Source organism: Vicugna pacos, chromosome 7 (assembly GCF_048564905.1).
Source record: "Vicugna pacos chromosome 7, VicPac4, whole genome shotgun sequence".
NCBI classification, from domain to species: domain Eukaryota; kingdom Metazoa; phylum Chordata; class Mammalia; order Artiodactyla; family Camelidae; genus Vicugna; species Vicugna pacos.
Window position 1 is genome coordinate 37,496,354 of NC_132993.1, and position 20,995 is coordinate 37,517,348.

General features: G+C 34.6%; 1 protein-coding gene across 1 annotated transcript in view; it reads left to right on the top strand.

Annotated features, from left to right (window-relative positions):
• TBX20 (T-box transcription factor 20) overlaps positions 1-8,415 on the top strand; it is a 48,076-nt gene extending 39,661 nt beyond the window's left edge. The window contains exons 7-8 of the mRNA XM_006201887.4: positions 5,828-5,940; positions 7,876-8,415. Of these exons, the coding sequence (XP_006201949.1) occupies positions 5,828-5,940; positions 7,876-8,216 (454 nt within the window). The 3' untranslated portion in view covers positions 8,217-8,415. The remainder of the gene's footprint in view (positions 1-5,827; positions 5,941-7,875) is intronic.
• The last annotated feature ends 12,580 nt before the right edge of the window (positions 8,416-20,995 follow it).

Below are 20,995 nucleotides of genomic sequence, written 5' to 3' on the forward strand. Positions count from 1 at the left end.
TGGGTAAAATAAATTGGAGAAAAGTGTAATCTAAGAGAATAATTTTTTTACCTGCTTTAGATATACTTTCATAGGACACTTATATTTACTGAGTGCCTCCTATATGCCAGACACTGTTTTGAGCAGTTCAAATGCCTTATCTTGTTTAATCCTCATAGTTATAGTTCTTATCACCATCCGCTGCTTTATTTTTATTTTTCCATAGCACTATCACCATCATCTAATATGCTACATATTTTTCTCATTGTCTCTCTCATTCTCATTCTCTCTCTCTCTCTTTCCCTCTCTCCCTCCCCGCTCTAGCCTCTTCTTTTATTAGGTAGGGATTTTTATGTTTTGTTTGCTATTGTTTCCACAATTCCTAGAATACTGCCTTGTTCATAAAAGGTGCAGAATAGGTTTTTTTCTTCTTGATGAATGAATGACTTCCCAATTTACAGATGAAAACTAGAATGTGAAAATGGTTTTATGTGGTCCACATACTCATCTATCCATTCAGCCATTCAGTGAATGACTTTAAAGCCAATGATATTTCCAACTGACCACATTGCTTCCAATGCATTTTACTACACTGATATAAAAATTAGCATGATAATGACACGTTTTTATCAATTCATTATAAGTTCCCTAAGTATCAATGTTAGACCAGCAGTTCTTCTCTTTTTACTCATTGGTAGGTTACCATTTCTCATGGTATTTTATAATTTGTAATTAATTTTGAATAAATATGCCCAAAGTTCAAACGGTGCAGAGGTGTATATGAGAAAGGTAGCCACCACACACCTCCATTCCTAAACTTGCCTGCCCAGGAGAACCACATAGGGAGCTTTGACAGTTACTGAAGCCTATGTCTTACCCCCATATATTGTGGTTTACCTGGCCTATGGGTATGGCTTGGTTTTGGAATTTTTAGAAGATCCTCAGGAGGGACTTTGCTTCAGATAGAGGTAAAGCAACAAGGACCAAGTATAATCTCTTGCTTTAAATAACTAAGAAACATATAAAATATATGAAACAATTTTTTTAATGATACTGAACACAAGGCGACAAAAGAAAATAATCCTCCAGGGATGGGAAACAAATGAGATGAGCCCTATAATCACCCCAGCATATAGTCTGAGAGAGTATCTAGGACTTGGCACAGGGAGAACAGAGGCAGAGCCTGGCAGACTCCTTGAGCTGAGCAATCAGAGCTGAGAGTTCAATGAGACCAAATAGTGAGAATCCACAGGATAGACCACAGGAGAGGAGAACTCTAAAGATCTACAGGGGGTCCCTCTTGAGTGTTCAGCTGAGACCTGACTAGCACATACATGTGAGGAAACTACCAGAGATGGGGTAGGGGGAGGCACCTGAAAAGACTGGAAGAAACAGTTCACACAGGGATAAAAATAATACCTGTTCTAACAAAATGGACTGGAAAATCTTGTGATTTGCAGGGCATCTGATAGAATACTCAGGTTTTGCTTCAGTAGTGAGAAAAAAATTAGACCTAGACTGAACAGTGTTCCAGTCCTACCTAATATATCTTGAAAGCAGGACCCCAAAAGATCATTTATTTCCAAGTAATTTAAATATATCCCAGAACAAAGCTCAATAATATTTATAAAAGTACACAAATATCCAGCAACCAACAAGATAAAATTCACAACTGGCACCCAGTTAAAAATTACCAGAAATGCAAGCAAGTAGAAAAATATAACCCATGATGAGGTGATAAATTAGCCAACTGAAAATAACCCAGGATGGACACAAATATTATAATTAGCAGACAAGGACATTCAGTTATTATAACTGTATTCCATATAGTCAAAAATTACATAGGGACATGGAAGATTTCCAAATGATCCAAATCAAAATTCTAAAGATGAAAACTACAATGTATAAAATGAAGGCTACACTGGATGGGACTAATGGAAGATTAGATATTGTAGATGAAATGATTAGAGAACTTGAAGGCATAGCAATAGAAACTATCCAAAATGAAATACAGAGAGCAAAGAGAAATTTTTAAACATGAAGAATATCAGTAAGTTGTAGGCAAACTTTAAGCAGTCTAATATATGTGTAATTGGAGCCCCCAAAAGGTAGGTGGGGAAGTAGGGGAAGAATTATGTTTCGAGAAATAATGTTGAATTTTTTCCCCAAATTTAATGACAACTAAAAACACAAAATTCAAGGAGGGCCAACAAACCCAAGCTCAAAAAGCATGAAGAAATAGCACCAAGGTGTATCATAATCAAATTGTTCAAAACCAGTGCTGAAGAGAAAATATTGAAAGCAACTAAGGAGTCAAAGACATATTACACAAGATAAGGATGGCAGCAGATCTCCTATCAGAAACAAAGTGAATGAGGAGACAGTGGAGCAACATTTCTAAAAGTACAGGAAGAAAAAAAGAGTCTATTAACCTAGAATTCTATACCCAGCAAAAATGTTTTTTTAAAGTAAAATGAAGACTTTTTTTTTCAGACACACAAAATTGTACTACAGATATGTTAAAAGAAGTCCTTCAGATAGAAGGAAAAATATATCAGATGCCAATCTAGATTTATACAAAGGAAGGAAAAATAGTGGGAATGGTAACTATGAGGATAAGTAGATTGAATTTTTTTCATATTAGTCAAATCTTTTAAAAATGTAATTAACTGCTTAAACAAAAATAATGATAACAATATAGTGAGGGGGTTTATGTAAAAGTAAAATGTTTGACAAGAATGGTGCAAAGGTTAGAAGAGAGAAAAAAAGGAACATTATTGTGAGTCTTACATTATACTTAAAGTGATATATCACTTGCCAAGTGCATTGTGATAAGTTAAAGGTATTTACTATAAACACTAAGTCAACCACTAAAAATCAAAAGAAAGTTATATCTAACAAACAAATCAACAAAGAGATCAAGTGAAATCATAAAATATAACCTAAAAGAAAGCAAAAAAGGGAAAATATTTTTTTGACAAAGATGCAATATTAATAGTGGTATATTCAATTAAATAGTGGAGATGGGGTAGTCTTTTCAAAAAATAGTGCTGGAATAGTTGAATATCAAGAGCAAAAAAATGAACACACATCCATACCTCATGCTACATGCAAAGCTAAGACAAATTTTAGATCATTATGTGAAACCTAAAACTATAAAAACTTCTAAAACATTAAGCGAAACTTTCGTGGTCTTGGTTTAGACAACAATTTTTGAGTAGTACTACAAAAGCATCCATAAAATTACAAACAATAAGTTGGACTTTATGAAAATTAAAAACTTCTGCTGTTTAAAAGTCACCATTAAAAGATGAAAGACAAGGCACAGCCTGGGAGAAAATAGTTGCCTGTCATATATCCTATAAGGAATAATGTCTACAATATATGAAAAAATCTTGAAACTCAAAAGGAAACAACAGTAATTTTCAAATGAACAAAATACTTGAAGAGTTTATGAAAGCTGATATATAGAAGCAAATAAGCACAAAAAAAGATGAGAAACATTTCAGTAATTAGGGAAATGCAAATTAAAACTATGATGAGATACTAGTATACATATATTAGAATAGCTGAAATTAAAAAGATTGACCATACCAAGTGTTGGTGAGAATGTGGAGGAATGGAACTCTCATATACTGTTGATGGGAGTGCAACTTATTGAAAAATAGTTTGTCATTTTCTTAAAAAATTACACATATACCTACCATACAATCCAGTCATTCTGTTCTTAAGGCATTTTCCCAAAAGAATGGACTCATATACCCATTTAAAAATATACATGAGTATGTATGGCAGCTGCATGTGTAACAGTTAAAAACTAGAAACAAGGCAAATGTCCATCAACATGTGAACAGGTAAGTTATAGTACATCCATACAACAGAACGCTACTCAGAGTAAGAGAGGATGAACTATTGATATATGTGTCCAACACAATGACTCTCAAAATAATTATGCTGAATGAAAGAAGCCTTTATAGATAAAAAGGTACACATAAGGTATGATTTCATTTTTACAAAATTTTAGAAGATGCAAACTAATCTGTAGGAACAGAAATCATACAAGTGGTTTCCTTGGAAAAGTTTGTTGGGGTGGGAACCAGGGACCATGAGGGGCATGAAGAAACTTTTGGAAGTGTTAGATACATGTGTTATCTCACTTGTGGTGGTGATGGTGTCACTGGTCGTCACATAAGCCCAAACTGATCAAATCGTATGCTTTAAATATATGCCACTTACTATATGTTAATTTTACCTCAAAATACATATATTTAAAAGAGCCCTAGGTGACCCAAGTGTATTTGGGACAAATTTGGGAATCAAGACAAATCTGGGAATCATCACTCCATTTTCTCAGGTACCTGGTTCCATCCTACAGAAACAACCTCTTCTACGCAGCTTCTTTTTCTAGAAACTGGAACATTCTGGAAATATGCACATACAGGCATATATGAACATACATATTCCTTTTATATTTTAAATTCACAAATGGTGGCATACTTTATACACTGTTCTTTACTTAACTTTTTTCATTTACTGTATCTTGGAGATCATTCCATATCAATAAATATGGAATGGCCTCATGTTTAAAACAGCTGTATGTTAATCTATTGGATCTAGATTCTGTCTCATCCCAGTCATTTTGACTACATGAGATGATACTGTATGCTATTTTAAAACCTTTTGGGAACAAAGATATAACTTGAATAGTTGCTAGAATTATCTTTTTCTTTTAGGCATACCCTTAAGTCTTCATTCACATGCTACATGACAAAATGCTTTAATCTGTATGAGTATACAAGCTTTCTCAAACACCAAATTCACTATCAGTATTTTTTTCACAAAGTCTGTACATTATGTGAACTGTTGACAAGTATTATACTTTGAAAAGTTATTATGACATATTATTTGTTTGCCTTATCCCTCAATATGAAATTTGGTATTTGGTTTGTCTTTCATTCAACACAATTGTTAAAAATCCCTTTTTTGTCATTTGGTGGTTAATTCAATGTTGGTCTTTAGCCCACAGCTTTTCTTGGAGATGTGTACTATATGAGCTCACCTGTTACCAACTTGCACTTTTGGTTAAACTCTTTATTTTCCCCCCTTAATAGCAGCAGGTCAAACTGGCCAATACCAAAATTTTTGTTTTTAGAGTTAACTGCACTCTTTAGTTTTCAGACTATGCTTCAAGAAAAAACCATCTACAAAGACAATGCACCAATTTATTTTGGGGCCTAAATTCCTTAGTGGCCATTTATATGTCCTTCACAGGTTTTCTAAATTTTCAGTCTAAAAGCAACAAGAATCTCAAAATGTCCATTATCGAGTCTATTCATATTTTGTCATATACTCTGGGTATTTACTATGCTTATTAGTAAACAGTGAGTCTTTGTATGACTAATTGCTGAATGTGGGGCCAACATTTCATCAAATGTTCAGTCAGTGCAGTTTGTATCAGGTGAGTTTGTTTTGTGTTCATTAGCTGATGCAGTCACAAGATTGCAGCTCCTGATAGTAAATGTACTCCATCATTTTTTTCACATCGTTAAATTCCATATTTCTATGGTCAGGTTTTATAGCTTCTTGTTTACCTTTGTCCCTCATTTTGTAGGATTTCATGGGATTGTCTATGTCCTATCCAGTTAGGGTTCTTGTATTTGTATGCCTGATATCATGTTTCTGAGGAGTCTACAATGAAATAAATGTATGTTTTGAACGTTGTCTTTCCCTGAAGTGGTTGCCTTTTGGTTGAGAAAATGACTTTAATGACTAGTAAATTATCTTTAATACTCCTCTCCTTCTCGGAGTACTTTTTAGTTTACTCAGGACGTATCACTCTCTAACCTAGGGAAAGTGTGGAGAGCCTGATTCAAAAGCATTCCTATGCCCGCTCACCCATCCGTACCTATGGAGGAGAAGAGGATGTGCTGGGGGATGACGTTCAGACAACACAGAATCGAGGTAAGACAGCTTCTGGGCTGCTGTGCAACTGCTGGGAGCAAGAGCACCCAAAGGAGAATAAAGGCAGGAAGGTGAGGAGACCACTAATCCTCTGGGGGGAGACTGCCCCAAAGTATTTCAGAAGCCTCTTCAGGAAGGGACAGCCTGAGGCTGATCATTATTTTGCCGTTATGTCTTAACTGATTATGCTGCCAGAAGTTTTCCTGTGGTTTGTTTTCCAGTAAAAGGACATTGAGCCTCTGAGTCAGGGCCCAGGAGTTACTTGTCTGTGATCTACCATCAAAGAGCTATTGGACTTCAGGGGCGGTCCCTTAGTCTTTCTGAATCTCAGTTTTACAATCTGGAAATCAAGGAATATATTTGTTTTACTTACATCAGGAATATTTAGGATCAATGACTAGAATGAAAAACACTTTTAAAAAGAAGATTCTCCTAGTGAAGTGCATTGTGTAGAGGTGGTGGCCCTGGTGGTGAGAGTAGGGGAGTACTAAAACGCTCCTCTTTTTGCAAGGAGATAGGAGCCCTCTGCATCTGGGAGGCCAGAGAAAAGAGACCAGAGGCACGTGCCTGGGCACAGGAATGTTCGTATGGGGAGGGTCTCTGTCATATTTTTATGTCCATTGTATGGAATAGCATAAACAGTCAAAACACAGGACATCTCTTATAACTAAATCCAAATGAGCTACTAGTAATCATACAATTGGGAAATTCAGTGTCAACTCTTGTTTAAACTTCTAGATGTTGTGAGGTAAGAAAGACTCTTGCAACTTGTCAAATGTTTAATAAAAAATTATGGAAGCTAACCTATCATTCCTGATAGTTCTTAATGATGTGTTTATTATATACTAAGTATTAGATAAATATAATTACATATATATTTTACTTTGTTTTATGACAATTTATTCTTTTCTACTGATCTGGCTTCTAATCTTTGCTCAGGACTATGCTATTTTCATAAATGCATTATTTATTTTTTATAACTTGGTAATGTTTTTATATCTGGTAGGGAAAATCTATCAAAATCTATCCTTGTTACAATTTTAAAAATCTTAATATTCTGTTATAATTTGTCCTGTTAATTTTGAGAATCAAGTTGAAGGGGGGGAAACCATTGGCATTTCATTGGCTTTACACTAAACCAATAAAATAATTTGGAAATAACTGCCTTTTAAAAAACATTCTATTTTTCATTCAAGATGTGACATATGTCTTCAATTATTAAAATCTTTCATTACATCTCTCAATAGAGTTGTGTGAAAAACTTCAAATAAGTATCATGCATTTCTTTTTAGAGTAATTTCTAAGGATTTATTATTTATTTTTGGCAGTGCTTGTTATTGTTTCCACATTTCAACTTCTGAGTATAGTCGGCATATTAAAATGTGTTTAGATTTTGTTTATCTGTCTTAAACATAATCAACAGAGTGAATGTTCTCGTTCTACTCCCCCACCCCAAAAAGAGAGAGAGAGAGAGACAGAAAGAGAGAAAAGAGTTATAGAAGTTAAAAAAAGAAAAGAAAAAGAAAAACACTCTTGTGGTGTCTCACAGCAGCTCTGGAAACCAGGTAGCTTTGTTGACGCCTGTCTGTCCAGCCTTACTTATGGGGATGCTAGAGATGTTAGGAGAGATATCAGCTATTTGGAACTCCTTTAAAGGGAATCAGGTCATTACCTTTAGGTAGGGTGCAGGTGTTCTGGCCACTTTCGGGGAGTATGCAAGTCATCTAATGAGCTAAGACTTTTTCTATTTAAATTCCCTCTTCTATATATGGTATAAATGGTATCTGGAAAGGCAGATATGCTTATGGTTGACCTGTTTCTCTTTCTAAACTGAAGATTATATTTTTTTAAAAAATAAATCGACCCTTATAGACAATGTAATTCTTGATTTGCATATTAAAAGTTTCCAGTCTAATGAGTTGTTTTTCCTTTCAGGATCAGCTTTTACAACATCTGATAATCTATCTCTCAGCTCCTGGGTATCATCTTCATCCAGTTTTCCTGGATTTCAGCACCCACAGTCCCTGACTGCTCTTGGCACCAGCACAGCATCCATAGCGACACCCATTCCTCACCCCATACAGGGCTCTCTGCCACCATACAGCCGACTTGGGATGCCTCTGACCCCATCGGCCATTGCCAGCTCCATGCAGGGGAGTGGCCCGACATTCCCCTCATTCCACATGCCCCGGTACCATCACTACTTTCAGCAGGGGCCCTATGCTGCTATCCAAGGACTGCGCCATTCCTCTGCTGTGATGACGCCATTTGTATGACTCTTCTAAAGATAGGAGAATCCAGATCCAGAATGTGCAAAAATGGGTATGGAAATATAGGACAGGGTTGGGTGGGTGGGATGTGGGGTGTTGGAGCAGGGGCTCTCCAGGAGACATGGGACCTATTCAAGAGGAGAGCTGGACTCACAATAAAACCTACCACTGAGGGAAAGCACCATGGACCAGGATTCATCTGCAGATGGGGGACAGCTCTTGGGTTCGAGAGAAAATCAGTGTAAAGTTCTTAGCTAGCCTAAGTCCTGCAACTAATAGGATATCAATTTAACCAGAAAGTTTAATAATGCAAGGCAGATGAATCTTAAGGTGCATTATTCCTAGTGGTTAAAAATGCTGTGTTGATGCAGTAATGTATAAAAAAATCAATGTGTATAGGTTTTCTTCCTACTTCCCACAGATTACAAGAACCTTCAAAGAGGCAATACTATAAAACATAGCTACCATAATGCATAATGACTAACTTAAGTCCATTTCTCCCTGTAGAAATGAGAGCCAATAGAGAAATATTTGTAGTGCTGTAGTTTAAGCATGTTTAGTTTTCCTTTGTGTTAGTTTGCTGGAGAAGGAGCTGAGATAATGCTAAAGCACCCTATTTTGTGGATGAATAGGTGATAATGACTTCATAAGGTTCTTTTTGTAATATTGAAGGGCCAGTACCTGACAAGTTCATTCTCACAGTCTTATCTTCTTTCTTCCTAATTCTCTTCCTTGCAATTACTTGACACTTATGTAGGAAAAATCTTCCATATACAATTATGAAGCAAGAAGCTCTATATGTTACATTGTAAAACTGAGGTTTTATTTTTCTGGGCTGCATTCTAAATATACCACTGACCTTATTCACTGAGGAACACTTTAAAGTCTCTACACAATGACATGTGAGACTCACAGCTACAATAAAAAATGGTTGCCCTATTCTGAAAGGAATTTTTCTGCCATGGGTACCAAAAACTCCTTCATTTTTACTTCAGCTTTGGGAGACCTTATGGATGTTAAAATGCACCAGGCCAAATTCTCATTCTCAATAAATCTGCTTTGTTGTTTGATTATCTGCTGCCACTGACTGACAAGGATTTATGAATGACCATTCTAAATGCCCATACAGCCACCACTTGACCTATGGTTATGAAAAGTTATATGTCCACATATCTGATTTGTCCTTTTTTTCTTACTGTGTTATATTCAGTGACTCTACCATTTTTATAGATCCATAATATGAAATTGCATCTTCACTCAGTGACACCCTGACTAAACATTGGCAGTGCTTATAAGTAAATCTAAAGCATTTATCAACTTTATTTTCAACTCATGCTATCTTCTTAAGCCTTCTTTTAATATTTATAATAGTAATTAACTATATTGTAATTATATATAATATCTGTATTATTTTTGAGCCATATATATCTAATAAGCATTTACAATCAGAGAAGTACATTTGGAATTTTGCAACAGTCCATTTCCTTAATAACAGAGATTTAATGAAGCTTATAGTCCTTCAACTCTAGACATAATACATGCTAGCTACAAGATTTAACCTGTCTTCTTCACAAAGTTCCCCAAAACTCTTAATTTAATTTTTATGTAATATTCATTCTACTCTGTTCTGACTACAAAATACTGATTCTATTCAAGAAGATGGGAAATCTTGCTGCTGAGAGTAGAGGTGTATTTGGAAGTAAATGTAATGTATTTATCACATCAGACTCAAGTGGGATTTTATTTGGTTGTTTTAATGTTAGGCTTTGCCATATCAAATGCTTTTCTTGGGCATTTCCAGCCTATGAAACAAGGCAAATGGCATAGCCTGCCTACGTGATGTCATTGATGAACTTTGCAATTGTCTTTCTCCACTGCATCCCAAAGTTCAGTTATGGAGAGGCTCCAGCTGTGTTAACAAAACATCTCAAAGTCCTGTGGTAGACACTATAGGCTTATTTCTAACTTCTTGCATGTTATACTATAGTAGCCACAGGTAGTTCGTTTTCAAACACAGCACAGATGTGCATTTCTTTAAAAAAGCAGTTATGTATAATGTTTAAAGTAGATATCCGTAGAGCATAGACTAGGGATTTAATATTTAATAGTTGACCTGTTGTCAGTGCTCCTTTTAATACGGACTACTGCTGCTTAAAGCAGGAATAACAAAAGTAAATACTATTTTACATGATGCTACTTAATACCCTGATAAACTACTGTCCTACTAAAGTGAATCCATATCTGGATTTTCTTTTCAATAAGAATGAAAGGATCATTTTAATGCTATTTTTACATTTGCCCAATTGGTGTGTCTCAAAGTAGGTTTACATATTTTTGTTCAATATGGTTTTATATCAGTATTTCCTGACTTCATAACTTTATTTTGAATTAATCAATATAAGACTAAAAATAAGTAGCACGCTTAGAGAAAAGCAAAGACTAAAACATCTTGGAAAAAATAATACCTGAAATTCTAAATTGGATACATTTTTAAAGTATTTGGTACTATCTGAACAAGAAAGAAGAAGCACAAGTGAAATGGAGCTTAACCTGATCAGTTACTCTAGTCATGGGAACCAGGGGTAGATATATGCACCACCAGGGTATTTCTGAGCTATTCTGCTTGTTGATAACTCCTTGGGTATTTAAGATTTAAACTCTAAAATCTCTTTTACCAAAAGCAATTGCAAAACCTAGATATTTAGTGGGAAAGCCAACTGAATAATAAAAGAGCATGAGTTATAGTATATTTGGAATAAAGTAAAGGTTCCCGCAGGCATATCACAGTATCCAAAAGCATGGCTAATGTGTAGTGCTGCTAAAAAGTGGCCCTGCCAGAAGGGCTTTATCTAACCCAAAAGAATTAATTCATAACTTAGTAGGTTCTACATGTGTGATTTGTTTTTAAAATACGTATCAACAATACTAAGTTCAACTATTTCTTTTACTTAGTAAATCATCCCCCCTTCCTCTATCCAAACTTGGCAGTATAAAGGTAAACATATCCAGCTTGCATCTAACATATCACAAATTATTAGGTAATAAGCTCTATGTTAATTAATTTATATTGCATTGCTGGTCCTTTTGAGTTTATAACAATGGCATGTGGTCTGAAAGGCCTACCACCATTTCTGTTAGTTGGGCACAGGGAGGAGATATTAAGAAGCTTCCTGATGATGCTTCATCATCTAGCATCTGTGTAGGAGTCATACTCACTTCTGGGGTATTCCAAAACCTCCTCTCCCCACCCTTATCCACATCTCTGTCCTTGCACTTCTCCAGCCACAATATCCCCACCCTGGGGGTAAAAAAAGGAAATCCTCCTAAAGCCCAAGAAATAAGTATTCTTAGAAGCAAAGCATACTTATCTCATACGCCTATGAATTTTCCATAGTGATATTAGGATATTTATCCCAATTCTGACTTTCACATTAGCTTTTCAGGCTGTCCTGCTTATGTTTAAGCTGAATTACATTGAGAAAAATGAGCTTCAAATAAAGTAAATGGAGTGAATTTACCATTCCACTGAAAATGCATTCAAACTCAAGCCATGACTCAGTAAAGTTAAAGATTCAGTTATGTAATGTGCAAGATCAAATATGGCACGAAAGACAATATTTTTACTCACTCTTACATTGACTAAGTAAGGAAAACTATTTTCATTAGTAAGTGTGTTTGGAATTAATTATTACAAACAAAACAATATTATACTCTAAATCTAGACTGGACAGAAATAAATAAAGCACTGAACAGAAAAGATTTTCAGCTGGCTCCTTTAGAGAGCTGGACTTGGGTGGAGGATGGATTTTATAAATTTTTATATTATTTCATAATGTAAGGATTTTATGTAAACAAGGAAAGGGAAGGTTAAAAACTCTTAAAATTTTATAAAATCATAACATTATTTCTTCACTACTATTCGATGCCAGTAATAAAATATTCCAATGCTTAGCTTTCTGCAGCATGTTTAACTATGCAGAGGTTCATTCATAAATATTTGATAGGCAAATAATCCGTAAGTATTTTCTGGCCCTTGTTTCTCTGTCCCTCTATTAGATAAGTTCCAATCCCTCCCCTGATTATAAGAACATTTTGGTGAAATAGTACATCTGGACAAAAAATACAATTTGTTGTATTTTACTTCTGGTACATTAAAATACTGTATTTAGTTATTGTTTTTCTTAGTTTCAGAAACCTAAAAGAAGATCTTCTATTTCCTAAAGGATAAAATTGGATATAGCCTCTTTAGTAGCCTTTATCACAGTTCTGCTGTTTGCTGTGTTCATTTGCTTAATGAATTGTGTGGGAACAGTCACTGTAATGAAGTGTGTATGTGTGTGTGTGTGTGTGTGTGTGTGTGTTGCGGGCGGGGGGGAAGGGCATGGGAAATGTTTTATGAAAAAGAAGTTATAAGCCTAATACTATGAAGTAACATCTAATGAAGTTCTTTTTAAGTGCAATATATTTATTTCTGCTAGAAATGTATTATCAACATTATGTAATATTTGAAGCATTACATGTTATTTGTAAACAGCTTAAAATTATATATTACCCCAAATTGTACAGAAGTACAAATGTGTGGATAATAATTTCTTTCATTAAATATGGTGTGTTTTGATATATATGCACACATTTACACCTTTCATTATCTCACACACTTCGTGACTTTTGGTACCTGTTTCCTCACCTGAATAAAAAAAAAAAAAAAGAGGAGGAGTGGGTAAGATCAGGGGTCACAATTGGCCACTCCTAGGCCAGACACAGCCCTGAGTGCTACACAAGGTTTTGGTTTTGTCTTTAATTGCATATGAAAGTCTGTAGAGAAGACACTGCTCTCAAGTTGGCACCAGTTCCCATTTTCCTATACCCAGTACTTTTCACTCATTCACTCTACCTCATGAACCCCTAGAATCGTGGGTCTTTTTGCACCTCTCTGTACTGAATGATACTGAAGACTCCATAAAGCTTAAAGAACTCCTGCCTCTCATTCCAGTCATGAGCTCTTAGACGTGCTGTAATGATATTACACAAAGCAGGCTGACACAAAATAAGATTAGCCAAATTCAAAGTTTTAATCCTTCTTCCACATAACAGTCCTTCAAAACACTTGACGTTATCAAACCTGCTTTCAGAAGTCTGCTCTATTACCCTTAATATTTTGTGCATGCCAAACACCAATCTTTTAAAAATCTTTTATTTGGAATTATTCCAAGCTAAGAGAAAAGTTGCAAGAATAGTATAAAGAAACTCCACATACTCTTTACCCAGATTCACCAATTGTTAACTTTCTACCCCATTTATCATTTGCATTCATACTGAGGAGTGCAAGCATACGTACATACACAAATTGTTCTTCTGAACATCTGAGAGTAAGCTTCACGTACCATGCCCCATTATTCCCGAGTAATTCAAAGTATATTTCCTAAAACCAAGAAGATTCCACTAAAGAGCTACAGTACAGTTAGCAAGTTCAGGAAATTTAACAATTCTACAATATTGTATTGACCATCCGTACTTCAATTTTGTCAAAGACCGAGTGATGTCCTTTCTAGCATATTTTTTTCCTTCAGTAAGAAGGTTAGATCCAGTTCAGAATCACATATTACATTTAGTTGTCATGTTTCTTTAGTATCCTTTAATCTGGTACTGATAGTTCCTCAGCCTTTGCCTTTCAAGACAAAAGAACTCCTATTTTCAGTGGCTTATAATTTATTACTATCTTTAGTTATCTTGATGTTCAAATCATCCCAGATTTGGTCATTGGGAATCTCTTAAGTTGGATCCTGTGTCCTCTTGACATGCCCAAATTTACTTTTATTTCCCTTAGCACTTCTTAACTTTCTGGCTTAGTACATTGTTCCAGGCTCAACTTGTACCTTTCTTGCCCTAGCCCTGGAATCAATTTCTACCAGGAGCCCAGATTCCTTTTAGCTGGGGAACTGCATTAGTAACCAATATCTGGGTGCCAGATGTGTTCATTGGGGATGTTTCCATACCTTTTCAGCTAACAGAGTTAGGAGTACATATACGTATATAAACCCACACATTTAAATATACGTATGTGTGTAAGTTTGTGTATAAAACGTATTAGAAATCATGAGTTTATGCAGATAGCTCCAATTTCAATGTACTCCAATAGGGTCCTTTTCCCCATGCTTTGCCCCAATCCATATCTGTATTTGCTTTCTTCCTCAGTGAGAATCCTGGCTACCACGAACATCAACATACTTATTTATTCAATTCTACCATACACCCCAAATAATTTCATATTACTTCTTTCATACAACTACAATAAACCTTCTAAAAAGAGTTCAGGATTTGTTTGTAGTTGTTTCCTTCCCTATTCAACTAAGGGTAAATAGTTAAATGACATGTTTAACAGTTACTTAAATCAGTTTTTTTTCTCTCCTATATAGTTATGCTATTCATTTGCAATACAACTGGGTTCATTTGTTCAGTTTGCTTACAGTTTTAAGGATTTTTTTCTCTAATTCTTACTGATTTTTTTAAAAATATGTAGAATATTAACATGCTTCCAAGAAAAACCATAGAACTAATAATCAAATATAACGAGATTATAGGGTACACGGTTAATATAAATAAGTCAATTGTTTTCTTATATACCAGCAATGAACAACTGGAATTTGAAATGAAAAATACAGCACCATTTATGTCCGCACCAAAAAAAGAGAAGAAATACTTAGGTATAAATATACTAAAATATGTACAAGATCTATTTGAGGAAAACTACAAAACTCTGATGAATGACATTAAAGAAGATCTAAAAAAATGGAGAGGTATTCCACATTTGGGGATAGGCAGACTCAATAGTGACAATCAATTTGATCTATAGATTCAACACAGTCCCAATCACAGTCCCAGCAAGTTTTGTGGCTATCAACAAACTGATCATAAAGTTTATATGCAAAAGATCCAGAACAGCCAACAGAATACTGAAGAACAAAATTGGAGAACTGACAGTACTCAACTTCAAAACTTACTATAAAACTATTAATATTATTATATATTATATATTATTATTTTAATAATAATAATTATATATTATTATATAATAATAATTATATATTAATAATATTATATAAAACTATGTTAATAAAGATAGTATGGTATCAGAGAAAGAACAGACAAGTAGATCAACAAACACAACAGACAGCCCAGAAAATAAATCCATATGAATACAGCCAACTGATCTCTGACAAAGGAACAAAGTCAATTCAGTGGAAAAACAATAATCTTCTTTTAAAAATTATGCTGGAACAACTAAACATCCACATACAAGATAATGGATCTAGATACAGACCTTGCACCTTTCACAAACATTAACCCCAAACAGATCAAAGATCTAAATACAAGAAGCAAAGCTATAAAACTCCTAGAAGATAATGGCAGAAAATCTAGGTAATGTTGGCTTTTTAGATACAACATCAAAAGCATGGTCCATTAAAGAAAAAGTTAGTATGATGGACTATATTCAAATTTAAAAACTTCTGGTCTACGAAAGACACTATTAAGAGAATGAAAAGATTGGCCACAACTGGGGGAATATATTTGCAAAACACATATCTGATAATGGGCTTGTATTCAAATATACAAAGATCTGTTAAAACTCATCAATCAGAAAACAAGCAATCCAGTTTTTTAATACGCAAAAATATCTATCTGAAACAGACAACACACCAAAAAATATATAAAGATGGCAAATAAACATATAAAAGGTCTCAACATCATGTGTCATTTGGGAAATGCAAATTAAAATAACAATGAGATCGCACTACATACCTATTAGAATGGCTAAAATCCAAAACACTGACAATACCAAATGCTGACAAGGATAAAGAGCAACAGAAACTCATTTGTTGTTGTAGAGAATGCAAAATGGTACAGTCACTCTGTATGACATTCTGGAAAAGCCAAAACTATAGAGATAGTAAAAAGATCACTAGTTTCTAGGGGTCTGGGAAAAGAGAGGGATGAATGGGTGGAACACACAGGCTTTTTAGGGTAGTGAAGCAATTCTGTATGATATAAGATAGATATATAACATGATGCAGGTGTCAAAATCCAAAAAACTGTACAACTCAGAGTGAACCATAATGTAAACTAGAGTTACGTTAGTTAATAATAATGTACCATTATTAGTTATCAATTGTAAGAAATGTACCACACTGCAAGATGTTAATAACAGGAGAAACTGTGCACAACAGTGGGGATGAAGGGATATATGGGAATCCTGTACTTTCTGCTCAGTTTTTCTGTAAATCAAACACTATTCGAAGAAATAAACGGTATTAATTTTAAAAAGCCAATGAAATACCACTTCACACCTACTATGATGGCTATAATCAAAATGATGGACCATAACAAGTGTTGGCAAGAAACTGGAACCCTTGTACATCGGTTGTGAGAATACAAATGATGTGGCCACTTTGGAAATCAGTTCATCAAAAGGTTAAACATAGAGTTACCACATGACCCAGGAATTCCTTTCCTACATATACAGCTAGGAGAAAATAAAAAACATATGTCCACATAAAAGCTTGTACATGCATATTCACAGCAGCATTATTCATAATAGCCACAAAAGTGGAAATAACTCAAATGTCCATCAACTGGTAAACAGATAAATAAAATTTGGTATATCTATATAATCAAATATTATTTAGCTATAAAAAGAAATGAACTACTGATAAATGTAAACATGGATGAGCCCTGAAAACATTATGGTAAGTGAATGAAGCCAGACATAAAGGACCACATATTGTATGATCCCATTTATAAGAAATGTCCCGCAGAGGGCTATTTAGAGAGGCAGAAAACAGATTTCCAGGGGCTGGAAGGAAGGAGAAATGGAAATGACTGCTAATGGGTATGGGGTTTCTTTTGAAGATGGTGAAAATGTGGAATTAGATAGCAGTGATGGTTCTACAACATTGTGAATATACTAAAGTCACTGAATCCTACACTATAAAAGAATATATTTTATGGTATGTGAATTACATTTCACTAAAGCTGTTACTTTAAAATATAAAAAAGCTATCCAGAAAATATTTTATTTCCATTTTTAAGGGCCCAACCTGTCAACTTTGAGGACTCCCAGGGGAGTGATCTTGTGAGTTAAGAGTGAGCAGTCTAGGATCTTCTTCCTGACTCAAAATTCTTTTTTATCTGTAAAAAGAAGCTAATACTGCCTATTAGATAGCACTGCATGGTTTTAGGCTCTCAGTTTAAATTGGTTTATTTTTATCTCCTCCTTTTTGTTTCCCCTAGGAAGAGTTGTAGTTGGTTCTTTGGACCCCCGGGAAAAGAAAAAGATGATATAAATAATTCCTTCTCCATCCTGAGCCTTGATATGGTAATATTGCTACCTTTTATAAAACACTACATCTATATACTCTACACACATTACCTTACTTAATCTTTGCAACAACTCTGTGAGGTAGAAGCTATTAATATTCCCATTGGAAGTTTGAGAAAATTGAAGCTTAGAGAAATTGAATGCTCAGAAACCTATAGTAAGTGAGATAGCAGGATTCAAATCCTGTCTGAACTCATAACTAAGATGCTGTGCTAACTCCCATAACAAATATTTCTACATTTTAAGAAAAAATTTTTAAAGTCTACATTGTCTTTACTCTATCCAGGTACACAACTTCAATTAAGAAACATAAAAGCATAACTCAACAATTTTTCTCCTAATGAGTTTTATATTGTCACTGGTAAGTGTCTGGAGAAGAGTTTCAGATTGTAGCAGAGAAGGAAATTTTACAGTTCCACATTTACCTTTGAAGGATTGGTCAATATCTACGTGAAAGCAGGACTCTGCTGCCCAAAGCAGGAGCCTGGCGGTCTTCATATAAACACTTACTACTTATTTATGGATGTTTCCCCTTCCCTTTGTACTTTAGTTACCATTTAGGCTGCTAAAGGATAGAAGTAATTTGAGAATAGGAACAATGAAGCCCACTGCACTTAAGAGACTGGACAGGGAATCAGGGAAGAACCAGAGGAAGAGAGATCAGGCATGGGGTGGAGGCCAGGTTGGGGCTGGGCTGGAGACAGGCTTGGTTCCTCTGGGTTGGCAGTGAGAGGTGTAGCAACTTGAGGAGAGGAAGGGGGATAAAATGTGGGGTAGACTGCAGTGAGTAAGACCATCAGGATGGAATCAGAACACAGATGCAGATAGATGAGGAGAGAAGGGAAGTACTGTTAAGAAGGGAGTTTGATACAGGGCACTCAACAGGTATAACTCAACAGGTATATTTTTCCAGCCACCTAAATGTACGTACAAATACTAACTAGAATCAAATAAGTTTAAAAGACTTTAATAAGGCCTGTAGTCCAAAGTCTTTATTTCATAGTTGAAGAAATCAGACCTAGAGAAGTATTGCCCAGAACATACTGGGTCCGACCCTGCTGTGATACTTCTATCACTGTCATAAAGTTAAATCTCAAGTCAATCTAAAATATTATGTGATATAAAACATAGCACACAGGTGCCTTATGTATCATTTGTTTTTGCTACATTTTGCATTTAACATTCCCATATATATACACTACAGTTCATTCTTTAATATATTCTAAGACTCTGCTTATTTATATTAAATGTAATAATTCTCGTATTAGTTACTTTGGTGGTAAATTTTTTAAAAATCTCAATATGCTGGAGTTTGTTCATGGAACTATCATCACTGGGTTTATGGAAAAATTGATTTTTGGGGTGTGGTATATGTATACATGTATGTGGCTGCGTACAGGTTGGTTAAGTCATTAAACAGTGGTTACTGAGTACCCTTCTCCTCAAATCAGTGTGCATATATTATGCAACTGGGCAGTCTTCCCATGCAGGCGGTGAAGGAATTCTCCCAATTAACTAATGGATTACCTCCTTTCCTTTGAATGAAACATGCCTATATAAGGCTGTTCAAGGTGAAGGGGGTCTCATTTCATCTGAAATAGGTTTGGGGAACTAAACTGAGTTTGGGTGGCTGAGAGGGTTCCAGTTTAAAAGGAGAATAGGTCCCCCATGGACCCAGGAAGTAGAATAGAACTCCTAGAAATCCCAGTTTATGATAGATACCTTTTCTCCTACGGATGAAAAGACAGTATTATGCAAAGCATCACACACAGATGCATTTACATTCAAGATGTATTCTTCATGACAACTTGGGGACTTTCCAATTTCTCCTAAGAAAAAGCCCCTGCATCCAACTAGAATTTAAACAGGCTCTATAAAGTAATTCAATAGCAGCAAATGTGCTAGTTAAAAATGAATCAATCCAAGATACATAGTGGTTTTAGACTGATGCAGTTGTTTTATAAAATATACATGTGCAAAGACATTTCTTCTAGTGGAAGCAACTTACTAAAGAAGAATTTGAAAGGATCTTTTAAAGATAAAAACAGACCAATTAGAAAATAAATAGCCACCAAAAAGCTTATATCCATGATCATTCTATTTTTGAGACAAAAACAGAGATACAATTAAACATATACTTTTTCATCTTTGTAAACTTATAGGAAGTCTTACAAAAGTATAAAAATGAATCCCATTGAGTTCACCTTTTTAAAACTTCTTAATTGGAATGAATAAAATTACTAAATCAAAATGCTCTAAAAAATCTTGGATAAGTGATTCAATTATAGTTAGCATAATTATGAGTTCCTAAGAATTTTGCTATCATCTTTGGGACTAATGATGATACTAGAGATACATAAACATTTGGATGTCAATTCCAACTCCCTGCACCATATGAGGAGAAAAAAGCACTTTAATGTATAAGAAACTGTGAAACAAAACCAACAGAAACCCATCTCTTATGCAGTTTGTCAGTTAAAATGAAATTGGTATTTTAAATTATCAAATTATAAGTGGAAAACTTAACATTTCTAAAATGATGTTCACTGAACTACCTCTATCTTTCCTAATCTAGATAGCCAAACTAGATACAGATATAACTAAACTAACCACTTGAATTTATATCTAGGCATTTGTGCAAAATTAAAATGTTTAAATTTGATTAAAAAGTATCTGAATCAATGAAAGCAAAGTTATTATTATTTAGAAAATCAAACACTGGCCAAAATAAATATCTTAATTATTTTGATATATGAAATATGCTCTGTAATTATTTTTATGTAGGGTTACATTTGGAATTTCTCTACATTTCATATTTATTAAGCTGATCTATTACAAGAATAGTGATCTTTTTCTTTTTAAAAATTACCTGAATGTTTAAAATTCTGATTTATAATTCATTACTGCCATCTGCTGGTGATATAGTTTCACTGCTTTTTTTTGGTAAAACAAATTGCTTTACAAAAAGACTAAGAAAACAGAGACAAGTTTTAGATATAAAAGATTGGGAAATCTCTATGTAAGAAAAATAATTTGCTAAATCACGAGATATCTTTATTTCAAAGAGTATAAGATAATGCAATAATATAGTGCATTATATCAAATTACACTATTTTAATTGTCAGTTGAGGAGGGAGGGAATAGCTCAAGTGGTAGAGCACATGCTTAGCATGCATGAGGTCCTGCGTTCAATCCTCAGTACCTCCTCTAAGAATAAATAAATAAATAACCTAATTACCTTCCCTCACCAAAAACAAAAACAATGATTTTCTTAACTGTCAGTTCATCACATAGTAAGTATTGGGCACATGGATTTAAGTCATTGTCATTAATAAGCACGTAGCTGAAATATGGCTCAAATAACTAGGTCAAAATAAGTGAAAACTGTTAGAGAAGTTACTAAAGATGA